The 26,396-nt window shown below is 41.8% G+C and overlaps 1 protein-coding gene across 2 annotated transcripts in view; it reads left to right on the top strand.

Moving 5' to 3' along the window:
* The window catches only part of PARVA (parvin alpha), a 64,908-nt gene that overhangs the window by 12,221 nt on the left and 26,291 nt on the right, over positions 1–26,396 (top strand). The window contains exon 1 of one of the 2 annotated variants that reach the window (XM_038137841.1): positions 17,782–18,161. The exons of the other annotated variant lie outside the window; for it this stretch is intronic. Coding sequence (XP_037993769.1) covers positions 18,134–18,161 — 28 coding nt within the window. The 5' untranslated portion in view covers positions 17,782–18,133. Of the gene's footprint in view, positions 1–17,781; positions 18,162–26,396 lie in introns of those variants that run through there. 2 annotated transcript variants of the gene reach the window in all.

Here is a 26,396-nt window from a genome sequence, read left to right as displayed (position 1 = left end):
GCACATCACTCTTGCTTTGAGAAGGAAAGGAGATATCTATTGGCTCAGTAGCCTCATATCCTCGACATATTTGATATTGATCCTGTCAGAATAAAAGAACAGGAATATGGTAGATTTGGCCCCGAGTCAGAATTTGCCCCAGTAGCCTCTGGAAGTTTGTCCAGACCTATTTGATTCATGTGATCCCTATTTTATAATGAGACCAAAAAAAAAAAATGAACTCTGACTTTCGGCGTGTTTGAAAGCTGCATTAGAATTTTATGGCTAGAGGCCAAATCTGAATTGCAGCACTTTTAAACATTCTTATGCTGTGCACTCAAATTCGTTACTGCAGAGAAAGGGAGTTTGCTGTTTGACTGCAGAGCAAAACTGGCAGCAGAGCAGCTCGTGGTCTCGCATTCTTGCCCCTGCTTTGTTAAAATTCTCAATCGTACGTAAGGACACGTAATAAACTGGAAAATAGTGGTGGTATTCCTCATTATGCCACGAGTGTTCCCAGTGACTTAGTGTCCTGCATAACTCGTAAATCCTTACTGCAGTGGTGGGTTGAATTGGAAAAAAAATAATCCGCTTCCAGTTGATCTGCTCCTATTCATTTTTAACTGACTTGAAATAGCTACCCGCAAATAAATCATCTTTAACCAGTTTGATACGGTTACTCCCCAGTGAAGCGGTTTGTGTAGAATCCTATGAATAAATGTTTCTCAGGAGTTGTTTCTGGTGCAGAAGAAGCCAGCATGTAAACACAGATTTTCCTCAGCAGCCCGCAGGGTGCAGGTGCTCTGCAGGGCACAAGGTGGCTCCAGCTGACGAGGAAAGCTGGAGGGAGCAGCCCAAGTGCCCGGGATGAGTCCGGAGGAATCGGCTGCTGCTGTGTCAGAATGGAGCTCAGCAGAGCCTGTGTGCACGCCTGGTGAGCCGAAAAGGAGCTGAACCCTAATGGCCTTCAGCAGAAAGCTGTGTCTAGCCTTAGAGTCAGACCAGTGCATTCAGATTGCATCTGGGGTCTTGTATTTCACTTTTGAAGGCGTTCCCGCAGTGGATTTTATCAGACATTCTCCTTTTGCCCGAGTAAAAGGCAGTTCTGTGCAGAACAGCATTCCCAGGGTAAGCCGTCGAAATAAACAGGCTTGGTGTACACAGAGAGAACACAAATGTGAAGTAAGCGGGGCAGAAGATAGGACAGAGAATGAAAGCTTAATGAGAAGGGGGTTGGGGTTTTTGGTCTGGGTTGTTTGGGTTTTTTTGGAAACAGGTCCTTATAATTTAAGGGATAGATGAGAGAACAGAATAAGTTGATAAGAAAACCCCATATTATAAACAAACAATCAGAAATGCTTTGTGTCTGTTGTTGGTCTTGCACCCTGTAAAATAGCAGTTTTGTTTTCAGAGTCTCTTAGAAGTAAATCGCTTGTCCATTGCTATTTGAGACATAATATTAGCTGCTGACAGTCTGGCCTTACACAGAACATCTTCATCTGACTGAAACACCTGAGAATTGTACGGTGAGATCAGAAAAGGAGAAATGTTTGTTTTCCCTGCACATCTGCTTGGGCAACTGAGGCAGAAAAGGTGAATTGATTTACTCATGTGATCTTCTGCAGGCAAAGAAGTGGAAGGAAGCAGTGGTCTCCTCATTTCTCTGGTTAGTCTTGCTCCATTAGGCAGCTTTGTGCCATTCACAGTTTTAGTTGGTTTTTTAACTCTCTGATGTGTGTCCTGATACAGTTTAGATTTTTATATGAAACTGAGCTTTTAACTGGTTGGGGTTCTTTGGTTGGTTGGTTGGTTTTTATATGTGAACTAGGCAGAAGTTTCCTGGGGTTTGAATTTTTAAAATATGCTTTACATACAGTAGCAGCAGGAATTATATTAAGTAGATATATGAAGACATAACATTTCTTAATATAATCTTTGACTCTATCCCAAAGAAGGAAGGCTTGGTTAAGAGGTTTAAGATGTTTTACTTAATAACAGTCTTTCTCAAAGTAGTGTCAGGTGTTTAAAAAATTCATAAATCTAACTTCACTGTATTATTTATTTTAAAAGTCTTGAAGTATATAGTTTTCTTCTCTAACATCTAATGTTAAATACAGTGAAATAGATTAGGCACCAGACCTACACAGAGTTAACGTTAAAACAGCACAAAGCACGATTTTGACTTTGTAAATTCTTTGTATTTTTATTTTTACAAATCAATTTTATCAAAAGTTAGCTGTGTGCATGATTCTAATTACTAGCTCCCCATATTAGATGTAATCCCTTTGTTCTTCATTCAGACAGAATGCCCATTAGGGTCAAAGAAAGTTTTGACTGAATAAGGAATACAACAACTGGCTGTAGTTTTAATACATGTAGGGCCGGATTGTGGGTCAGGGCCAGCTTTAAGTGTACAGCTCCAGTGATTCCACATCTTGTGCATAATAGGCAGATCCTTCACACTGTTGTGGTGGTACTTTATTAACATGTCAAACACAGAAGAAAAAATACTGACAGTGTTATGGCTGCTCAGAATCTTACTAGCACGTCTCAGTGTTTTGTGTTTCTGAACTGAAATTATGCAAATATGTCTTCAAAAACATTTCCCTGTTTTCATGAGACAGCAAAGAAAATAGAAGTAATCAAAAATTGGTATTAAATACTCAAATAGTTCAGGCAATTAATAAATCTGCCGTTGCAGAATAGAAGGTCTGTGGGCTGGAGCTGGCTCTTAACTTAATGTTAACTTACATTTAATTAGCCAGACCAGATGGAAGCTGGCTAAGCTTCGCATGAAGGCTTGTGGGAGAAAGACATAATCTTCCATTTTGTCAAAGGAACTAATACCACAGATTAAAGGTCGGTGTTCTTTTCAGAATTTAAAGAGTGGATGCACTGTGGCTGACAGCAAGAAACAGCAAGGGCACTAACAAATTAGCTTAACCCCTGGCTGGCTGGCGTACCAGCTCTGCTTCATTCACTTCCCCAGTTCAAACCATCAGTCTCCAGTTCCAGTAATAAATCCCAGGGAGATAAGGATGTCTGTAAATTCTATTCTTTTGTCAGGGAAGTAGAGTTGTATGTAGGCACTTACCATGGCTGGAGGGATGAAGTTGTGGGAAATGTTTTCTTACTCAGTGGAGTAAAACTTCACGCTGTTCAGATGCTAAGCACTTGGGATCAGTCTGACAAAGCACTTAATTCCCCTCCTAACAATGAGCGTGCAAGGAGACGAGTCAGAGATGCAAGTCAAGAAACCATTCATGGCTCAAAGAGGTGCACACATGCATCGTGTCAGAGTAGGCAGAGCTTAAGGACTAAATCAGGCACATCCTCTGCTAGGGCTTGGAAATGAAGTGCAGAGAGGGAATGGATCTGTCAGACAGCCTTAAGGAAAGCTGCAAGAAATTGCACATCTTTAAAAGTGGGGAAATGGGAGCCTATTAAAAAAAAAACAGGAGGGAAGGGAAGGGAAGGGAAGGGAAGGGAAGGGAAGGGAAATTAGGCTTATTCTAATTGTCTGAGCTTTTAACCAGTCTTTGGGGATACTTCCAAGGGGCTTCAGCAAGGTAGGAGAGAGTTCTTTCTGAGGTGGAGGATAACAACACACCTACCAAGAAATAATACAAACTTAGAGTTGCTATGAAACATCACATAATTGTGCAGAAAAGAAGGTACCCTCAGCAGTAAGTAATAATTGCTACAACTTTGGTCTGCCATCTTTGTGTATCTTATTTACAGTGGAAATAGCTGTGCACAGTCTAGCTTGGGAAAGGAAGCTGGGAAATAAGCACCTGCTGTTGGAGTCAGGTTTATGCCTGTGTTCATGTACAGCAGTAGGGAATGAAATACCTGTTGGGCTTTTCTCAGCTGGAATGCAGGCACCTGTAGAGCTTTATTATCTTGCTAATTTTTAACTAGTAGGTGTCTTTTGAACACCCAAAAACATAGCAGATCTAGGTGCTTGAGTTCCACAGCCATAACCACTTAAGTTCCCACAATATGTAAAATCCCCCGTAGTCACAATGCATTTTAAACACTTAAAAACAAGCCTTTCAAAGCATTCTAGAGATCACTTCTACATTTGGTAAACTTTTTGCTACTAGACCACCTTGCCCAGATTGTTGCGTAGGGACTTTCCCACGGTGGCCACTGCCCATTTGATGGTTGTATCACTGAACTGAAATCCCTTGGATGAGATGGGCTCAGTTCTTATAAAGAGTGGAGCAGTTTGCACATCTCACTCATTAAATTGTGCTTGCTGACAGTCCCAGGAGAAAGGGCTAAGGACCTGAATGAACATGAAAACGATGGAACTGTGCAAGCTATTTATGATTGCCTTGTGTAGATGGAGATTTGATATGCTGAGGTGAGAAAATCTGTGCTGCTGTTTACTGTAGCCTTTTTAGAATGTGGATAAATGCAGGATTCCAGCACCACACTCTGCAAGGTGCACAGAGTAAAAAAAATTAATTTTAATGTGGAAAGCTCTTCTACTGTGTCAGCTAAACTGGAGATTTGGAATCCCACTGAGTACTTTGAAAGCTGTATGCGCATGTATTTATGTTGATGCTTTCATCTCTTTTCTCATTTTTAAATAACTGCATCCTGGGGATGGAAGCATTATTTTACTAGGCCCTGCTTACTAGACCACATTTATATGCAGTTACCAACTGGTGGCAATGGAGATACCACAGTTATTTTCCATTCTGAGTTACTGACACATTTCAGATGTCACTTGGGGACAAAATATTTGAAGGGAATGGTAAATTTTAAAACTATTGTAGCTACAAATGATGGAATTAGCATTTACTTATCAAGTAGCTCATTTCAGCTGTTATAAGAGCAGAGATGTGTAAGAGTAGGTAGTGCACTTTTGGGAGAGGTGTAGGTAGTATGAAAATATTTCTTTTGCTTTCCTTGTCAGGTAAAACTTAACAGTGCACATCTAAGCTCTGAGAAATGCCCATATAGTACAGCCCAGTAGGATTTGTCCCAACAAGTACATTTGAAGAGAACCTTTCTAAGCAAAGTCATTCATCTGCCTCTGGTAAGTGTGTCAGACACCTTCAGGTGGGGATCTGACTCACTATTGCAAGGGCACAAGTACAAATTCTACTTTCATTAAACTGAAAAAACGCTGCTGAAATCAGAAGAGTTTGGGAGCTGCCCTTTTCAGGGAAGTACTGTGCAGTATGGAACTTGCCAAAAACTAATGGATTGTTTGCAGGAAATTGGAAGTTAAAGTGCATGAGTCAGTCTACTTCAAGGCTGAACAGTTTCCACTGAACTTAAATAATGAATGCCAAAACCTAGAGACTGTACAAGCAGCTGCAGCGGTTTTCTTCAGTTGTTTTATCCAGGCACTGTAAGGGATTTTGTGTTTAGCTGAATCCTCCTCGTCTTCTAGTTCATCAGGCTTTAAAAGTGTTACATACGTTGTTGCTACTGACATGGAAACCTGTGCACAAGAAGCTGTGACCCAAGAATTTTTATTTTTGCTTCAAAGCAGTTACTACAGAGTACAGACTAGAATGTGCAGTTTCAGGGATCTCATCTGCAGGAGACAACGACGTACTTTGTAATGACAACCAAAAAAGGAGAGGATAATTTTTTTCCTGAGAAGTGATACATGTCAGCTTCACACTTCTCAAAATATTCAGGCCATTTACTTCCTGGTGTGTACAAGGATTTCAATATACCTAATGAAATATATCAAACGTTAGGTGAAAGACAGAATTATTCTCAATAATGTTGATTTGTGACAGTTCTTATGCCCAGAACATATTTGTTCAGTAGACTACTTTTTACCAGGCTACTAAATGAGTCCAGTAGGAGTGCAGGAGAGGAATGAGGTGTTTGTGTATATGCATGTGGCTTAGATTTCTTTAATTTTAATTAGTTATTTGACGTCTGTGCATGTAGAGAGTAGTTGAGGGTATGCATGGCTGAGCAGATTCTTTGTCCTGTTCTGTGCTTCTGTTCTCCAGTTCTCTCAATATTCTCAGCATTTCTGAGTTGGAGAATCTCTGAGTGCACCAGAGCTTTGGGACTTTGGGTCTCATCCTCATGAGAGATGCTCCAGGTCACGAAGCACCTGTGTGGCCCAGAATTGGGCACAGCACTCCAGGTGTGGAAATGCAGGTGCAAAGCTCTCCCCAGTGTCTCCCCAGCTTTCCACCATGCATAGCACCCATGCAGCTCTTCAGCTGTGGTGTGGACAAGAGTATGGGCATGAGGCTTTCAGAAAATCTGAGGATTTTGCTATATGAAATTCACATGTTGGCTAAATGCTTCTTGATGGTATTTAGTCTGAGTAACCTTAACGTTATTTAGAAAAGAAATTAACTACTTTTTCAAATAGAGAACAGTCCCAAATCAGGCAGAGAAAATATTTTGGTTTTGTTTTCTTCTTTTATCTCTTTTCAATTAGATGGGAACATGACTGAGGTTTTCAAAGGCAGCTGTAGACCTTGATTGTGCTGAGTCAATATAGGAAGGTCTAGAAAGGTGCCCACTTACAGGTGCCTCATAAATAATGGCTACAGACTTAGCTGTGTTCATTTACATGCATGTAACTCCTTTTACCCCTCAGTTTTAATCTGAAGCTCTTTCCTGGCATAATTTACCATAAGGCCATGTGAACACTTGCACAAGAGACGATGATCAAGTGGGAGTGAGATTGATCAGCAAGTTTGGAACAAGGTGCAATTGCCCCTTTCTAAAGCAGTGGCCGTGGCACAGGTTGCTGCATTAGTCTGGGATATTTAATTATTGTGTGCCTCAGTTTCCAGATGTGTGAAGTGGAGCGGTGACAGGGATTAAATTTGGAAGAAGCTTTGAGCTTTCTCGATGAAAAATGCTAAGGGTTATTAAGTGTGAATGTGGTGAAAGGCTTAGCAGACAGGTGTGGATTAAAGACATGGTTAGAAATCCAGTAATTTAGTTCTAGGATTAATTGAAAGTTGTAATCCCAGCAATTGGTGCCAGTGTCTTCTAGGGTTTAAATCCAGCGCAGTGGAGCGTGTAATTTAAGGCTTTACAGAACAGTATTAGTGCTTATATGTTTATCACTCAGCACGTGTTAGCATTATTCCTGTGGAATGCTCTTAATTAAAATCCAGGAGCTGCTTACAGTGCATTTGATGCTGGCTATCGCGAGCACTCAGTCGAGCTAGCAGCAAAATAAATTTAAAGGAATGATTTTTCTCTGAGCTACCACACATTGGCAGGCGCGTCCGTAACCGGTGTGGCGCGATCGCACGGGAGGTTTCGGCAGCAGATTCCTTGCTGATCAAGTCACCTCTGTTTTCATTTTTCAAATCCTGATATTAGCTCAAGTAGGAGGAAAGGGACTTTTCAGCTGGGACAGCAGAAAACAGGATGCTTTTGCAGCAAAATAGCCATTAGGGCAAGCCTAGTTTACACATTGCACTCTAACATCTCAGGCTTCAAAGCCAGATTTGTTTTGGAAGAGTTACACCCAGAGAATCTCTTGATAAATGGGTGAAATCTGTTGCTCTGTTTCTGAAGGGAAGGGGTACACACCGAAATAAGTGTTTTGTAACATAGTATTGCTTCTTTCTGAAATTTTGCATTGTTTTTTGGGGCCTGATGCTCGATAGATAGGGTTAATTGTTTCAGTGTGAGTAACCAAAGCTTTAAACATGAGTTCTAACTTTTTGACCCCATTAATCATAAAACTGCCTGATCTTGCTTACTGTAACATTGCTTTTTCTTTTCAATTGATGAGTCATGAGCATATATTAAATACAATTTCTTTAAAAATAATTTTAAAAGTCCTTCTTGCATCTTAAAATGATTTTGTAAGCCAAGAATTCAGCATATGTATGTCAGTACATATTGCAGTGGGCTTATGATATATTAACTTCAATGAAAATTAGATCTAAATTAGAGTAGACTTTGAAAAAGGGTTGTGGGCACATGTTTTTGGGAGTGGCTGGAAGAACTTACTGTAGGGGAAGGTTCAGCCCTGTGTGTGCTCTACCTAGAAACCAGATAGGCTGATGTTTCTAGTTAAAGCAAGATGCAGCATTTAAAGCAAGGAACCGCTGAATATGAAAATTAATTTTTGTGTTTACACAAAAAGAAAAAAATCCAGCTATGGTCTAATTCATTTTCTTTGCTTTCCTTTCCAAAAATATGTTTAGAAATTAAATAAAAAGCATTGAAGTATTTCAACAACCAGTTGGTTGTGGGTTTTTGGTTTTGTTTTGGATGTTTTTATTGTTTTGTTTTGTTTTGGTTTTTAAAATGCCATTAAAACTTCTTTGGAGGATAACAACCCTCTTGAGGACCAGAGCCCTGCCCTGTTACAGCCAACGCTCACAGGGCTTTTTAACCCACTCTGTGCACAGAGAAATCACAGAACTGAGAAATCAGGGAGCTGAGCGAAAACTGAACAGCGACCCACGACACAATCTGATTCTTTCTGTTGCTCGGTTGAAAACCAAGCGTGTTTTGAAGTCCGTGGCCTTTTGGAAGTGTAAGGATATTTAACTCCTGTGTGTCTCTCGTGCTGTAAGCCACGACTGGCTGCCCTTCTGTATTCCAGAGCTTCCCGGAGCTGAGGTGAGCCCCGGCACTGCTCCCCTGGGCTGAGTCCCCTGCGAGGGGCTGCCTGGGGAAACTGAGGCACAGAGCCATGGGCTGGCCTCTGGAGGATGGGGCACAGCCAGCTCCAGCGCTTCCTCTGCTCTCTGGCCTTTGGGGATCGCTGCGTTCTCCCTGCTGGCTCGCCCTCTTCCAGGTTGTTTTGTTCCTGCCCGCTTTCACGTTCTTCTCCCAGAGAGCAGCCACTTGTTAATTTACCTACAGATAAGAAACTGTGTGCACAATTAGCAAAAGCCTTCTTTGGTCGCATTCGCCCTTATCCCTCCCCCCTGTTTTCCTCTAATTCCTGGTGACCCTTCTTTGACTTTTATTACCTTTTAAGAAGTGGCAGAATCAGGCCATTAAGTTGAAGTGAATTATGAAATACTTAACCCTCTTGTCTCCCCTCTGGAACACCCACCCCACACACACCAGTTACTCGTGGAGGGCTTTTTTTTATTGAAAAATTTGACGTCTGACTGTTTGTCAGTAGCCTGGATTGCAACATACATAAGATACAAAAAGGATAAAACTAGAAACTGAATTTTCTCCCTGTCTGAATCCCTTGTGTCTCCAGGCCCTCTACTTTTACCATTTTAAAAATGAATTTCGGTTTAAAAAAACCCAAAAAAACCCACTGCGGGGTTCCACACTTTATTCAAGGAGTTAAAAGTCTGGAGCTGTGCTTGATGAGCCAGATGGTCTTCAACAGTAACATTGTTCATATTGTTTAGATTATCCTGTTGCAAGTACAGTGCCTCGTTTACCTTTTATGGAAGAAAGTGTGGAAAATTGACCACAGATGTAAGTAACCAAGAATGATGGCTGAGGCAATTCTTACCAGGCCTCCCTCTCTAACACGCCTGATCCTGCAGATAAAAATAAATAGAGAAATGTGAGGCAGCATGAGAAATATCTAGTGTTACCTATTTAAGTGTTTAATTTGAGCTCTGCGAGCTACTAAAATCTTTATTTTCTTAGACTGAGATTTCTTCATATTGAACTGGTTTCAGTCTTTTGGTGTAGGCAGCCTGAGTGTAGATTTTTATCCAGGTACTAAATAGCACGTCATTATATATTTTTTTTCCATTCTGGTTGAAAAAAAGGGTGTGGGAAGAAGCCAGTTACGCTGACCTCAAACACAGTTTATGGTCCAAAAATCTTCATGAGAAGATTGGTACCCTTTTTGTGCTGTAATGAGAGAGCACAAACTCCCCATTAATATTGATTTGATTGGTATCAGAAGCAAAGGCTGCACCAAATTAATTAGAGGTAGCTCATTGTTACCCCTGATAATGGGCTGTTGAATTAGTGAAGCATCTTACAAGTCAGTTTCAGATTGAAATAAACTTTTTTAGACAGGTATCTCTTTTGTGCAGTATCTGGAATCGGAAGGCTCAACAGAACAAAGGGAAAATGCTGCAAATGAAAGCAATAAAGCCCTGTTTTATAAAGTCCTTTTGTCTCCTATCACTTTTCTTTCTCTCCCTCATTTCCTTCCTCTTATTAGGCGCTGCTGTCAAAGTGCATTTACTTATGGCAAGTGGTTCCCGTGGAGGCGCGGGGCTGGTGCTGCTGCATTTGCATGCAGGTGCTCTGTGGTGGGGCGCAGCTCTGGGCTGTCCCCTGCCCTGCTGGGGCCGAGAGCTGCGGCTGTGTGAACCCGGCCAGGCGCCGAGCATCTCCTCTTTGCTCTCAGCACGGCTCGGCCGCCTCTGCTCCTCCGCAAGGGGGGAGATTCCTCTGACTCTTACAGGCAACATCTTCCCTCTCTTGAGCTAAGCTTTGATTGAGCCAGGAATTTTCTTTTTTTTTTTTTTTTTTTTTTTGCCTTTGCAGTACTTTTGAATTTTGTCCTGCCTACACTGGTTTGTAGAAGCATAGACTATCAGATTCTCTTCTTAATACTGTTTAAAGATTTTCAGAAATTGACAGGAAAAAATGTTTTACAGGGAACAGAGAGAGCTGGAGATTATGGTGAGAAATACTCAGTCTAGGATGTAATGTAAAATCAGCAGTTAATTCTGGAAACAGGTTTCTGAGGCAAAGTTCAAATGGTCAGTCTAAGGTGCCTGCCACTAAATGGGACGAGAGAGAGTCAATAATAATTTCCATATTTTTAATACCTGCATTCAAAATATGATAAATTAGATTGGCAACACGGGGCGCTGGTTTTCATCATTTACCTGCCTGGTTCTGCTCCCCGTGGGATCTGGAAAACAAGATCACTTGGACATAGCAGCTCTGGCTCTATGCCTGCAGCTGTAGGGTGCAGAAGGGGGAAGCTGTGGGGAGGAAGTGGCAGGAGCAGCACCAGAGTGGGAGACTGGAAAGGTGATAACAAACACAGGCCTTGGAAGGGGAGAGCAGCGCTGAGGAGGTGACCAGCTTGTCAGGACAGTGGGTGAGAGTGATGGTGTGGGGACTGAGCCTGTGCCTGGGAGCCAGCAGCCTCTGAGCACTAATCCTGTTCTGCTCTGAGGCTGCGTGCAAATTCTCTTCCTTTTTTTTTTCTATGTGTCTGTTCTCATATTCATGAAATAGTGATAATGGCCATTGTGTGCATCAAAGTGGTATCAGGAGGCTTAAAGTGCCATTGTAGTTGTGAAACAGCAGAGATGTGTTGACCTTCCTTTGGTCCCACAGTCGATAAATGCTTACCTCAGTGACAAATTAAGGGTTTGCTTTCTTCTTCCTGAGCTACCACAGCCATGAAAAGGGTTTGGACACCATCCTGTACTACAGCAGACTTGTTAGCTTAATTGCAATCGGGCTGCACAAGTAACAAAGGGCAGGATTCGCCTGACATGCCCTGTAGTACTAATGAAAATGGAAACATTTGAAGAAAAACAGAAGCTTTCAGGTCCTGCGTTAGGATTAACTTGCTCACTGATGTAACATTTTGCAGCCGACTTCTAAAACTGATCCAGATCTGTCAGGTCAGGTTTTGTGCTTGAGCTGATCATTCAGCAGGGAAACTTCACCTGTGTTTTAACTCATTCAGCCTAAAAATTATTTGAACGATCAACTGAAGTCTGAATGTTACAGAAAATCGTTTTATAAAGCAAGGCTTCCCAGGGATGAACATAGATTTCCATCTAAATAAAGCTGCCAGCACATGATTCACAAGACCCCAGAGATTTTCCGTTTGATAAAGCAGAATTATTGATCTCTGTTAGTACTCTAGAGAGATGAGATGAAAAGGTTTTCATTGTCTGGGCAGGGCCAGTCCGAGAGAGCAAAGAGGATAAACACCAGTGTCACACAAACTCCCCAGACTCTGATGAGTGAGACACTTTGCTTTTGCTGTCTTGAAATATCCTACAGAGGCAAGTGCTGAAGACACAGAGCGGCACAGAATTTATCTGTGGAGATAGATTTTCACACTGTCATTCAGTGAAGGGACTCTTTGCTGAGTTTCACGGGAAGTCAGGCAAAGAGTGCCTACTCAGTGGCAGCTCACCAGTACAGCAATTCAGAGTTGGTCCCTGCGTGGAAAGGTCAGTAGCCATGGCTGGAGCTGCGCTGTGCTTCTCGTGGGGCAGAATCACAAATTGTCCCTGTCAAGGCAGTGAGACCCTCCTCATAACCTTGCAAGTGTTGTGGTAAAGGGCAGATAGGCCACAGAGGACGCAGGTTTGTGGATCCAAAAGCCCCGCTATTAATGCTTAGAGAAACTGGACAGTCAGCTCTTTTGCTAGATCTCTTCCAAGCTTGAAGAGAACTTGTTGCTCCTGTGTGAAGGGAAGTCTCAGGGAGTGAAGCTGTGCTGCAGAGGGACTGTGAATACAGAGAGTGGTTTCTCAGCAGGACACGAGCCCGGAGCTCCAAAAAGCATCACCTGATTTGTAGAGCAGCCTAAAGCCTTCTAACCAACAGCCCTGTGCAAATACTACATTTTTAGCTGGTGTACCCTATTACTCCTCGTTTCTCACAGACATGCCGGGAATTTCCTTTTTAGCAAACAATGCCTGTCTCGGTGCAAGCCTGTTTCCATGACTAAAGCTATGATGAGAGCATCAGCCTAGTATGGTTCCAGGAATAACCTACACATTCAGCTCTACTCTGCCAAGAACCCAGAGACTGGTTATTGAGATGAATGGTTTTGGTTAATGTGCACCACAAAGTAGGAAAAAAAGATGCCTATGTATTTTAGATAGATAATTATCAAGAAATTGTGTATAAAGAATAATAATGTATGGTAGGGGAGCAGAAATATAAGCCTTGAACTTCCTATCCTGAAAATATAAATCACTGCAAGTTTTAAAGCACTTGCATGACTCATATGCAGAGGTCATAGACCAAATTTGCTGATGGAGGCAGGATGAAACAAATTTGGCTGCATTTTTATGATATTTTTCCTGCTGCTCTTAGCTTTTTATTTACCCAAAGTAATATAATTTTCCAGAGAAGTGTAACAGATCCAACATATGGAACTGCTATCCAGTTCAGTGCTTAGGTGCAGAAGTGAATGGGAACAGTGGTGTGTCAATAAATAGCTGACTGCATGTCAGGCAAAGTAGTCTCTGAGGAGCCGTATTGCCAGCTTGGCAGCATTCTGGGAACGGAATCTCCAGTGGAACTGGGGTAGTAATGCAGGCACTGAACAGGGCCCAGGCCTAGAGGAAATCCAACCCCAGTAACACGAACTCTAAATGGAAGGCAGAGTAACAAGAAAGAGGCACTTGTTAATGTGCAGGTCTGTAAATCAAGGGTTTTTTCCTCTTGCTCTAGCACAAGCTTTGAGCCAATTTAGTGCATCCGTGAAAGTCAGTACTTTTTCCACTTGAGAAGCAATGACACAAAACGGAGTAAACTATTTGGTAATCAATTGTGTTGCCTATTGCTGAGTAGTATTTTTGTGCCACAGGAGAAATCTGCAGCAGTTACGGTTTAGGTCTGATCTGCATGCTGGGTTTATGCTGCTGAGATTCTGTTGACTTTGAGGTCGGTTTTGTCTTTTCAGGAGCGTTGCTGATATTTAGATTTTGATCCCGCATAGCTTAGAAAATGAGAGGAGAACTATTCCTGCATTCAGTTTAAAATGTCAGCACATAGCAAGTCAAGAAGTCTGGCTCCAGGTGAAGGTTTTAGACCTGAATGTGTCTTGATTTAATGGCAGGGAATGAGGCTGGCCTGTTAGGAGAGAGAGGCTGCACTACTGAGTGTTCCAAATGATCCAATTTTGTGTGCATGTATGGTTGTAGTAAAGATTTTGTTTATGATATGAGGCATAAAAAAGTGTGTGTATTTATAGGTATAACATCATTCTCTTTCTCCTGTGTGTTTAGGGAAAAAGACCTTGGGCCTGAGTGTCTTGAGTAACACTTGGACCTTGTAAGGTGCATTGCAAATAATAGTAAGATTATTAGTAAGGGAGAGCTGGAGTTTCTCAGGTTCTTGTCAATGCATTTTCTGCCATATGTCAGTTATATTATAGGTGAACTGTGTCACATCAGTAGTATTTTATTTTTCAAGAGCCTAATTTTCTTGCATTTGCTACCTAGATCTAGTTGGGATCGACCCTTTTAAATGACTTTTGTCAGCATTCGTGTGTTATTTGGGAAGGACACCGTTTTAATTTGCATGCCTAAAAACATAACTCTGGTATCTACCTTCTCCCTTTGCACACACAGCCTGTGCTGGAAATTCTTCTCCTTTGGATTTTAGCCCTGGTGAGTGGAGAGGAGAGGTTAAATGTCACCCGTACCCTCAGTGCCACACCTGAAGCCCCACGTGCCAGGCTCATGGCATCCTCTGGAGGGCAGGGGGAGGCACAAGGGCAGTTTGGAGACACCTCTGTCCTCACTGCAGTTACACCAACAGATGCTGGCACTGCCAGGCATCTCACCTGTCATTTCTTGGTAAATGAGCGCTTTGTGTGACTCCCAGTTTATACAACTCTCGTTTCTGCTTATGTATAACATGCAAGGTCTGCCATCTTTTCTTCCATTTATATGATTCCTGGCATTTTAAATTCAGGTAGATTAGATTTTGACTTTTTGTAATGAATCTGCATCATTTTGTGTTCTGCTTACTCCTGAAATAGCCTGGGGGAACCTGATAGACACAATTTATGTGTATCATTTAGAGGCATAAGAAAGCATCTGATTGATTTAGTCTTTCTTTTGTTAGCTCTTCCCTATCATTCTAATCATCATTTTACTGTAGCATTACACTATTGAGGAAGGTTTGGGTTTTCAAAGGCAGGATGCTTCCATATTTAGAAGTGGTGATGCTTAAAGGAAAATGCCTTGGAGGTCTTGACAGCAGATTTTCTGCTAGTTCTGGTGTAGCTCATACCGTAGTTTGCAAGGTAGAAAGATGCCTGGCATTTATTTCACCAGCAGTACCTTAATTAATTCATTTTTTGAATTCTTTCCTGACGTCAGCGGTGTGCTGTGGGTAGGATGCTCCTGGGCAGCACTGAGCTCTGCTGCTGCACAGCTGTTGGTGTGAAAGCAGAGCTGGGTGCTGATGCTGCAGCGCATTTCCCGTGGCAAAGGGGAAAAGGGACTGATGGGATCTTGCAGTGTTGGTTTCTGTGCTGGTGGGATGCTCGGAGTCTTCCACGTGGCTTTTAGTCTCTGTCACTTTTACACAGAGCAGAGCGAAGGAGACAGAAGCATTAAGGACCCGAGCCTGTAATTTTCCATTTGGGATCAATCAGTGCAAACAGTAAGGCGAATTCTCTTCTGATATCAGCCCGTGCTCTTCTGTTGGCTTTAGTAAAGGCTGTGCCCATTTGCAGTAGCTGAGAATTAAGCAGTTGCTCTCCTCCCAGCCTTTCTGATGACTTAACATCATTTTTGAAACATAAAAGTCCTGTTTCAGGTCTGGGTTGTTGGCTGATGTGTTTAAATGGAAGGCTTGTCAGTTCTCATGTGGCCAGCGCTCTGAAGAAGATCCACGAGTGAGGTTAGGCAAAACTGTGGGTTTTTTCCCTACTACTATCTGGATTTTCTCAGAACCTAGATAATTTTATCCCATTTGCATCAAACATGCAGGTAACTTTAGAATCCTGCATCTGTATTGTTTCTAGGGAAGCAAAATAAAATTACAAATGACAGTAATTGACATTACATGCTTTAATTGAATTTCCTCCTCTGTGAACCAAAACCTTTTAACCAAGTATTGCAGTGCTATTTCTGTATTTATTTGTTACATGGGTTAATGTGCTATGTGGCAGATCCAGTATTTATCCATTTTCACAAATTAAGCTATCAGTGTCATGTTGCCTTTGAATTGTTTCCTGTATTGATGGCCAAAATGGCTTGAATAAGACTTTAGTCCTCCCTGGCTATATTTCTGTTTTTACAAAGCTGAAAATTGCAGGGTTGAAAATGAGCCCTTAGGAACAGTTTGGGCAGCTCTGGGCCCAAGGCATCTTACCAGTGTGCTAGGTTTTCTCCCTGCAGTGATCTCTGCTAAGGGAAGGGAGAAGTGCACAGGCTTTTTGAAAGGTGCTGTTGTTGCTGTTATCTTACAGGAATTAGAAATCAAGCCCTGCTTGAGTTAATGTTTGTGGCAAGTGAAAATGAATTACAGAAAGATGGAGTAGAAGTTCCTCTACTGGGTCCCCAAGCTGTGCACTTCAGACCTGCTGAAGATTTCCACTTCTTGCCATGTTACACCCTCTGAGGAAAGAGCTCTGCTTTAGCTAATTTGCAACCTTCTTACCCTGCTGTAACCCCACCTACTACCTGGGCATGATCTTTTGTCTGCTTCTGTAGGTATAAAAACTCAGCATAAAAGAAACAAATTTCATTTACTATTTTTCGTAAAATAACTACTTTTGTGCATGCAAAAAACCACTATTTTATGAACAGATGTAAATAATCACTTATTTTATTAGTGATTGAATTGATGGTACAGGTAGCTATGACTTCAGACTTCATGAATTTTCTTAATATATAATAATTTTCAGCATCCTTCTGGACATTTCAAGTGAAGCATGTTTTCCTTTAGCTGTACTTGTGTCCCAAACGGGGTTGCCATAATAAAGTATGTGGGACACTTAGGATTCTATTCAGAAATTAAGAAAAGGAAAGCTTGGTAAAGAGCTGCCAGCTCGGTATTGTCTGTAATTGAATGCTGTTATTCAGCAGTCCAGCAATGCAGGTTGTCAGTGCCAGAAGGCAGTGGGACTCCAGGAGTCAGAATGGGGAGCCCCATTACTACTTGTGAGTGCATTTCTATGAAATAGCAATGTTGGAAGGGAAAGCTGCTTTTAGGAGTGCCCCAAAAGCTGCAGACCTGTGTGTATCAGAGACTCCTTAGAACTGGCAAAGAATGTGGTGTCAGAACACTGACGAGAGCTCTGAGACTTCTTCTGCAAGGAGTCACACCTGATATGAAACCTGGGGCAGGAATGCTGTGTAGCACAGCTGAATAACCCTAAACAGCAAATACCACTCCATTCTCCATACTTGTCTTTTGGGACAGGTATTTTCAATGGAGTTCCATTGGAAATTAGAAAGGTAACTATTTTCCATGGCTTAGAAATGAGCCAGGGATGTGTCACTTCCCTCCTCCGAGTTGAAACAAGCACTTAGACATTTTATAGCTTCTGAAAAGTTTTAGTCTGTAGAAAACTTCATAGGAATTCGATTTTTAGCCCAAGTAAGTAATTGCTTTAGATTATATTTTCATTACTGTCCCCCTTTGGAAGAGCCCATAGACCATAAAACTAGTTTATTTCTTAGCAGTAGTTTATTATTTTTTTGATGGCTCATACCTCTCCTTTCCTCTGCTTTTTAGCTTTTTATATGCTTTTGCCTGTTTCAGGGCTTAGTCCTTGTTCCATGTGAGTGTTGCTAATTATTTCAGTAGGGAAGGATTTGTGGAGAAAAGAATACTGTGATCAGGATCTGAATTTGGTAATTTTTGGTAATATCACACATGCATTTTAATTCAGACAACAGGATTCAAGTAACTCCCGTTGATCAGACTTTGTTTCACAACAACAAAAACTAAAAACAAAACAAAAATCAACAAAAGAAAAAAGAAAAAAGAGAGAAAGGGAAAGAAATTTCCCATCAAATGTTGCAGTGTCTATGCATAGACTTTTCCTATGCTTTGAGGGGACCTGTGACTTTATTCAGTTAAGAGGGGAAAAGGCACAAGTTACCCAGAGCAGAAGCGGACTGGGATTGCTAAAAACGTGTGTTTTGCACTTGCCCTTTGAGCACTTTGTTTAGTTGTATGACTGATAACGAAAGCACACAATCAAAACTGCATCCCAGCCTTCAGAACACAACTCACCAAGCTGCAAAAAGCAGATTTAGTTTCTTTTGCAGATGGTCTATGAGTCTCATGTGGCATCATATTAAATTATATAGGCAGTCAGTCGCTTGTTCTGAAGCGATGCTCTGAGCCAGGAGTTGTGATGTGCTTGGACCATTCTGGTGGAAAACAGGCTCGAAAGCTAAACCAGCTCCTCTGAAGAGCAGCAGCCCAGGGCCCTGCCAGGGGCTTCCAGCACCCCGAGGACTGCCGTTGCCCCTGGGATGCACTATGAGGGTGGCCCAGCGAGCCTACGATGGGCTGTGGAGCATTCTGCCCTAAAGGTAGGAGCCCAGACTGACCCATCTGCTTGTTTTGCTTTTCTGGTTATTGCTTTCTGACCCTGTGTTTTTACAATGGAAGTTATTTTTGGTTTGCTATATTTTGAAGATAAGAATGAGAGTGTATTTCCTTCTTACTCCTGTCGGACTTTGTTTTTCCTGGGTAAAAGAAGAAGAAAAGGCAGCAGTCTGTTAATATTTAACGTTATTCCATGAAAGTATTTCTGCAATATGAAATAGAATTAGCTGTCTCATCCCGTGATGTTTCATAAGATTATGTGTTTCTATTAGCTTCAGTTTGGTACAAATGCAGTCTTTGGGTAACACTGGCTCCAGTGTGAAAATAGTGATTTTTATCAGCTGAATTCCACTCAGGGCAAGTTTTCATTTGCAGTCAAAAGCATGCTTGGGATAGCAGTTTTCAAATGGACTGTGTGTTATGCAGTCAGTAAGTTTTAATATTCATGCTTATTAAAAGGCAAACCTCATGGTACTACTATGCACTTTCTAAGAGGAACAGTAACACAGACTCGCAGCATCAAAGCTGAAGGCTGCAGATTCTTTCGGGGGAACTCCCAATGTGTTAGTGCCATAGAGTAAAACCCATTTGAGGCTATTTACATCGACGACTGAGCTGCAGGGTTAGGTGTGCCCACCTGCGAAGTGGGACAGGAAATACGGCCACAGGTACTGTTGCTGTGATTGTTCCTTGTGATGAAATTGATTCATCGGCAATGACAGCAACCCAGGAAATGCATTTAACAGGCAGGAGTTCACCCAGGGATGTTTCCCTTGTCTGGCAGCTCTTGGCAGGTGCTAGCAAGCGCTGCTCCGAAATCCCGGCGTGTCTGAGATCTCTTGGAAGAGACAGTGGCGGTGCAGCTCAGAGCTGGGGCTGTACCCTGACCATGCTGGTCTTCTCAGGAGCTCCTCCATCAGATGAAGAGGTCACCCAGGTGTTTGTTTGAGACAGGGCATTTGGAAGTTGGAGCAGCTGTCTGGTTTTATAAAGAAATAAGCAAAATTAGGAATGCACGCAGGGTACCAGGCAGGGCCCATGAAGGGCATGCCACAGGGCTGGATGAAAATCATTGCTACTGGTTTATATGGAAAAAGGGCTGTTTTCTTTGCCATGGCGGGGGTTTGGAAAGCAAAAGGTACAGGTATTCCTGTCTGCATTGTCAGGCTAATGTGACATTACAGACAAGCTTTTAAGGCTGTATTTTAAGTACTAGGCTTCCATTTTACAAGTTCCGTTTGTTTCCAGAAAGGAAACATGTAGATGAATTCCTTAAACTAGAATTGTGGTTTTTTTCTATGCTGCAGAATGAGGATGCTGCAGAATGAGGATACTGCTGTTTTCTTCTGTTAAATGAATTAATTCTGATTAAGGGATTTGAAAACCTAGGCTGGAAAGCGTTGATTTATTTCCTGTGCAAATTGAGAACAAATTCTGCTTTCCTAAGCCAAACACAATTTCTAGTTTGTGCTAGCAAAGTCCTGTCTTGCATCATCATCTTCCACTTTTGTGTAAATGTGTTTTAGGAGGATAGCACAGCCACACTATTGATCACACCACACTGTGATTTATGCCAGCTGACCAAAGTCCTCCCTCTAGCCAGGGATTTCCACAGACAGCCCTGATATATCCCTTCTCATCCCTGAGCTAGCCCTTGAGGGGCTCCACTCATAGGAGTGTGCGGCGTGACAATGCACACTCGTGTGAGATGAGGAAGTGTCCCTTTTCTCAGGCCAAAGCCTGAAGCTTTCCTGCTGTCAAATGCAGTTAGCCTGTACGCTGGCCACGAGAGCCCTGAAGGGCAGTTTAGTCTTCAGGGTGCTAGAAGATACATTTCTTCCATTTTAAGGTTTCATTTGCAGCCTTTTACCAAATCCACCCCTTTTTCTTTCAGAAGGTAGCTGGGTTGCTGTTGATCCAGCCAAAGCCACAGCCTGTTTTTGCCATGTTGAAGGCCTGTCTGTAGATCCCAATTCTCAAATTAGATCCTGATTTCTGTCCTTGACCATAAATTCCAATTCCCTGGGACATATTGCAGAGACTTTAAGAAACCATCTGTGTGTTAGGCACAAATATTAAACATAGTAAGAAACTGAAAATCTTTAAAGTCAAGGGGAAAAACAGAATTAGATGTTGCAAGTAAATTCTGCTGCTGAATCTGAGAACCATGGTTAGATACTCAGGATTGACAGAGAAGGTAGCAAAAAGTGGACTGCAAACTACCAGTTATGCAAATAAGTAATATATCTACATATTTGTATTCATTGTTATTTTAATTTCTTCAGATGACTCTTATCCCATCTTTCTTGTGTTTGTTGCTTCTCCAGCCTTGGTGTCAACCCCAAAATTCATCTTGGTTGATTTTGATAGTAAAGAAAGATCTTGAAGCGTAAGAAGCTCTCATAAGATACTAATGTGGTTTTGGTTTTTTTGGGTTTTTTTCCTTCTGGGATGTAGAAATGCTTGGCCACTTATTAAAAATCTTTTAATCCTTTGTCACAGAGTCTTTCCTTGATGATGAGATGGAGATGCTTATCTCAAAGCACAAGTAGTTCTAGTAATTGCAGTTTGAGGACAATGTGTGACACATAAACCAGTTTGTAGTCTCTGAGAAGGAGCTTTGACTTTCCAGTAAAAGTTGTCATTTTTCTATTTCTTTCAAGAAAAAGCACTCGTCTAGATTACTGAGATGCAGTGGGTCTCTCTTAACTTTTTCTCCTTCAGGAACAAGGCTTACATACACAAGAAGAGAAGAGCGAGAAATTCAGGAAATCCTCAGCTGGCTACTAGTGTGCCCTCACATTCCTGAGAACTATTTTTGGGTTTTCTCTTAGGAATAGCTAGAACTTGTTGAGCTGGGAAAGACTTCTTGGAACAGATCCTTGGTTTTGTCTTCCCCGCATGAGCGCTTCTTGTTGATGTTGGAATAGCTGCTCTTGGTTGGTGATTCACAAAATCACCAACCACTTACAGGGCAAGTCAGCCCTGTAAATTCTGCTTCTCCACTCCACAATGTTTGGAAAAAATTGTTGCAGCAAGCTAGTGAGCATGTAAGAAGAACAACTGCCTCCACTTGCACCAAGAGGTCTGTCTGCCTCTCTTCTGGGTATTACTACCTGCAGATTTGTTGTAACTTGAGAAATATCAAAATGTCAGTGAGGAGGATACGAGTGCTTTCGCTTCTCCTCTGTATGGCCCCAAGTACTCTCTGTTATTCTGAGATCTCTCAGTAAATCAGTTCAGAGATCGCTCAGTACATACCTCAGTAAGTTGGAAATCTTAGCTGTCAGAGGATTTGTTTTCATAAAGTACTTTGCTGTCAGAGGATTTGTTTCAATAAAGTATTTTGCATGTAGGGATACCACGTGCAGAGCAGCTAAAAACCTGCGTGTTTCTGTTGCACAAACACCCTACTGAAGTATCCGAGGCTCTCTGGAGTTTGTTTTGGGATCAGATTCCACACAGCACATTTTGATAAGAACTTGGAATGGTCTCAGCATTTCTCATATGCATGGTTTGTTCTTCAGTGGAAATAAGAACCAGCATCAGTTGAACTCTTGTCTGTATTTGTTCCCAAAATTGCCTTTTGGAATTTTTCAGTAGGGTTTTAAACACTCCTGTAGGGTGGCAGGGTTTTCAAAATGTCTGCAGATACTGCTTAGGTATTTTAAAAGATGTGTTGAGAGGATGTGTAGAAGGAATGAATGGAATGAACGGCATCTGTGTTAGCTTGGCACTTCACTGCTTATTACCTCTTGGAAACTAGAGGGAAATTCTGAGAAAAAACCTTCGTCCCAAGTGAAATGAGAAAGCATGGAAGGCTTAATGAAGCTGGCAAAAGAGAATCACATGTACTCTTTTGAAAAAGGACTGGGTTTGCTTCCTGATTTGTTGTTTTTTACCTACTCAAACCAGACATCTGTCTGTCTGTGCAGGTTTTTTTCCTTGCCAATTCCAAAAAGAGAAAGGAACAGCAAACTAGGGACTTGAGCATGGCTTTGGACTTCAGAGAAAGTTCAAGGCAAAAGGCATTTAATTTGTTTTGCATACATGGAAATCAAATCATAGCATTTCTCCTATCTTTTATTGTGAACAGCATTACTCCTGTTCCTTTTGTGTGCATGCCATGTTTGGTTTAATGGAGAAATGAGAAAAGAAAATAGATTCCTTTTTGGAGACTGAGTACTAATGCAGAAACATTAAAGGCAGGCACATTGTTGTCAGCCAGTTTGCATACTTATTTACTTTTACAAATGGCTGGCTTGGAGTCAGCAGTTAATGGAATGAGAATGATGTTCCTGTACAGATCATTTCCTGAGAAACATTTTCAATTACAAACATATCTCTGCTTTTCTTCCCTCATTTGTTATGTCTTGGAGAATAAATGGAGAGTAGCATTTACAACTTAAGGTTTATGTTCTGAAGACAATTTTAACAATGATCCCCACATAAAAAGGCCCTTTTGTAGTTGCAGACATATGTTTATGATGTTTTGTGCTGTGAATATCAAATTTCTGGTGGACGCTGTGTCACACTCTGCAAACTTGTAAACATCTATAAATCCATTGGATCATTTTAGTACCATGTGTAATGCAGATTTATTGTCTTTTGTGTGGATTTCTTTTGTTTCAGAGTTAAAGTTGAGCTGCCAGAATCCATGTTTAATGAATTATGTATTGCAGAAAATTAGGCAGTACTATTTTAGATTAATATTTTCTTTTCCCTTTGTGGACATATTGGATGCACATGCACAGGTATTAGAAATTAACATTTTGGATAGATGGCCCAGAAAGCAATTATGTAAGTTTTCTTGACTGAATAGTATAATTCTAGAGAAGCCTGAACTATGACTTTTTGAAAATGTTTTTGTTTTCTTATTTTTCTGTCATTCTCTAGCTGTCTTAAGTAATTTTGGTCAGTTCTCTCATTTGCCAGTACAAATCCAGAATTACCCCCCCGGAATTCTGTCAGAGGGAACAGGAGTCATGCTGAGCCAGTGAGCTGGTATAAATCAGCACAAATCCACTGAGATCTGTGTGGATACAGTCATTTACACTCAAGTCTGCATTACAGGCTATCAAGGCAGTAGAAGAACTAAAGCTGCTGTTGTGCACGAGTGGTTACAAAAGCAAACCATCGAGGTCACGGGCATTTACCAGAAATTTGCACCCAATAAAGGGAATGTGAAACCAGAACCCGATTCATCTAAATTTGGCTCAGCTATAATTGAGTGTTTGTCTTATACAAGAGCAGTAAAGACATTTCGTGCTGAAAATCCGCATTTTTCTAAACTGGCTGTAATTTCTGGCTACACGTCTAAATGTATGTAGCATAGGCATGTATGTTTGAATGTGGGCATACATACAGATATCTAGGGTTATTCTGGCAATATGATGTCTGCAGCTAGCCTTCCAAATGGTGCTTGTTCCAGGAAAAAATAGCTTAAGATAGAGACATGACATGTAAAGCTGCTGCCTACTGTAGCAGTTTAAAATATCAGGGAGATTTTGGCTTTCTTATAGAAAGCTGAAACTCTTGGAGTCATGTGAATGTCAGGGAATCTCAGCTTCCACAAAAACAAACAAACAACAAAACCAAAACCAACAACCAAACCAAACAAAAAAAAAAACCTCAACCCGATATACGTGAAACCTTAAAAATGCTGAGAAGCTTGAATGGAAAACCCTTATGTGAGAGAAAGAAAGGCCACTGAAGACCTGCAGAAATGTTATGTACGTACATATGTCTGTAGGTGTATGTGCATCTATCTAAACCTCCTGGATTTGAAAGATTGAGGTTAGAAGCAGTGTGGCATTGTGCTCCTCCAAAATGATGGTTTGGTTCTAGTCAATTGCACGATTTCAGGATTCATCCATTCCCATCATAGCACTTCAGTAATTTTAATTTTGTAAGTACAGAACCAGTTACATGGGGAAGACATGGCTACAGCACTCTGAGGAGAGGCTGTTTCACTCTGCCTCTTGCTGTATTTGTTTCATGATTCTTCTGATGGATATAAAATACATCTAAACCACAGAGAGTGCACTGGGTGATGTGGCATTGCTGAGCTCAGTTAAATAATGAGATGTGTTTCATTCAAATCAGCATAACTCTAAGCCCTGAATACTAAATAGGGCAGCAAAAAGCCTTCAAGCACACAAAATAAATGAGTAAAAAACCCAAATGAAACTGTCTAATAAATACAATGTGGAGCAACAGGCTGCATGTACTGGAGGAATTAGGGCAATTTGAAGCGTGTGGGCACTCTCAGATGTGCAGCTGCAACGGCAGTTGGATGCACACATCACAGGGCAGGCTCTGGCTCAGAGCACACGCCTGCATTTGATAGCATAGGTTTATGACCTCGTCATCCTAAAAGAGTAAGAATTCCATCCAGCTTAAAATAGCTGCTGTAGTTGCTGTTGATGCAGGCTCGAGGGCTCCCCAGCTCTGGGGCCAAATTTGGTGCTGGCATGATGGGAGGAAGTCTGTTGACAGCTGATAGCAGTGGAGTTGCACTTGATTACATCATAAGAAATTTGGCACGTGGAGCTGAATCAGAAGTCTGAGCAGAAATGTCCATTCCTCATCCAGAGTTAAAACTGAGGCTTCCACATTGCCAGTCCACAGAGATTTGTCTGGCCCAGATGTAGCTGTTGCTTTTCAGGGTCTTGCTTTAAAAGTGCATTCCCCCAGTTCCGCTCAGCGTGGTGACTGAAAAACCCCCCAAGGACTGGACTGTGCTGTCATGCCCAAAGGGATGAAGTCCCCGATCTTCCCAGTGCCAGCACCATGAGCATAAGCCCCGTGGTAGCTGATGAACTGGGCTGGATCTGGGTCACAGCAGAGGGTGAGAACACAAAGGGGTCTGAGCTCTAATTGCTGGCCTTGTGCAGTGGCCAGGCACGCCCTGTGTCCAGCACACAGCCCTGGGTGCTCTCCTTCCCAGGAGCTGCCGCAGCTCCCAGTGCACTGCTCTGGCTCCTGGCAGCCTGTGTGGTGGAGATGAGCTGCTGCAGGTGCATCCGTCCCCTCCTCCCTTCCTTGGAGTGCAGCTCTTACTGATGCTCTAAAGCCACTCCTCAAAGTACTTCAAGAAATTACATTATGTTATGTTAATTTCTGCTGCTGCAAAAATTGCCCCGATACTGTGTTCTTTCTTTTTATTAAAATACTGAGTTGCTGAAGTGATTTCCATGAAAATTAATTAAAACAAATTAATGAGAAGCAGCTGAAAAGTGGACTCCTCTACTGAAACTGTGGTATGCAAACTCTTAACCTCAATCACATATTTGTGGTTGCTCTATAAACACCTAAGTGTACAGCAGTGATTTGTCATGATATTTTTTTGATGGAAAGTCTTAGAAAGTGAGGCTATGCTACATAATACATTTTCTCTCAGTTTACATACAGCTTGATATGTGCTTACCTGCTCCATGTAGTAGTATTACTAATCTGCAGTTAAATCTCTGCTCTTCAGTATTGGAAAAGAAATGAAAAAGATGCTGTCATGCTCAGGGTTTCTCCATCATGTTTTCTGCTTGTGGGGGGCAGGAGGGTAGGTGAAGCATTTATTATATTATTACTATTATTATCACATACCAGCCTGGGGCATGGGTTGTGCCCTGCAGAAAGCAGAGGTGAGGAGGAGCTGTCCTCTCTAAAAACTGGATCCATCTGGGATCTTTGGATCATCTGGAGGTGTGGTGGGTAGGTTCTGCAAATGGCTCTGGCAGGTGTGCAAGATGTCTGTGCTGACAGCCGTGTACAGAAAGCAGAGCTTAGCCCCTGCTGGGCAGTAAATATGACACTTGCATTCTAGAACACGTCAGTGTTTTGGTTCCCCATGTAAATTTCTTATTGTCTTATTTGTATTTTTTGTTCACTTTTCACTCAAAGATGTGGCAGGGGTTTGTTTGCTTTCTCTTATTTTCTCTGAGAACATGAGGGAGGTCATGTTATTAAAGGTAGAATGTTGTGCACGTTAGAGGACAGGTATGGCAAAGTTCAGTAGGCCTTGTAAAGAATTCCTTACAAAACCTTCCACCTTGAAAGGTCCACTCAGTTTCCTTGGAGAATTGTCAGCAAGCTCTGCCAGCGAGCTGCTCCCTGGACAGAGGAACCAAAAGCTTTCACTGCTGTCCTTCACTTGGAAAATGAGCTGACTGCTTTCTGCCGTGTATCTCACCCAAGCAGAGCATCCAGCCCTTTGGGACAGG

The sequence above is a fragment of the Motacilla alba genome, chromosome 5, assembly GCF_015832195.1.
Source record: "Motacilla alba alba isolate MOTALB_02 chromosome 5, Motacilla_alba_V1.0_pri, whole genome shotgun sequence".
Classification (NCBI taxonomy): domain Eukaryota; kingdom Metazoa; phylum Chordata; class Aves; order Passeriformes; family Motacillidae; genus Motacilla; species Motacilla alba.
Note: the sequence above shows the minus strand (reverse complement) of the source record. Positions and strands in the feature narration are given on the sequence as shown.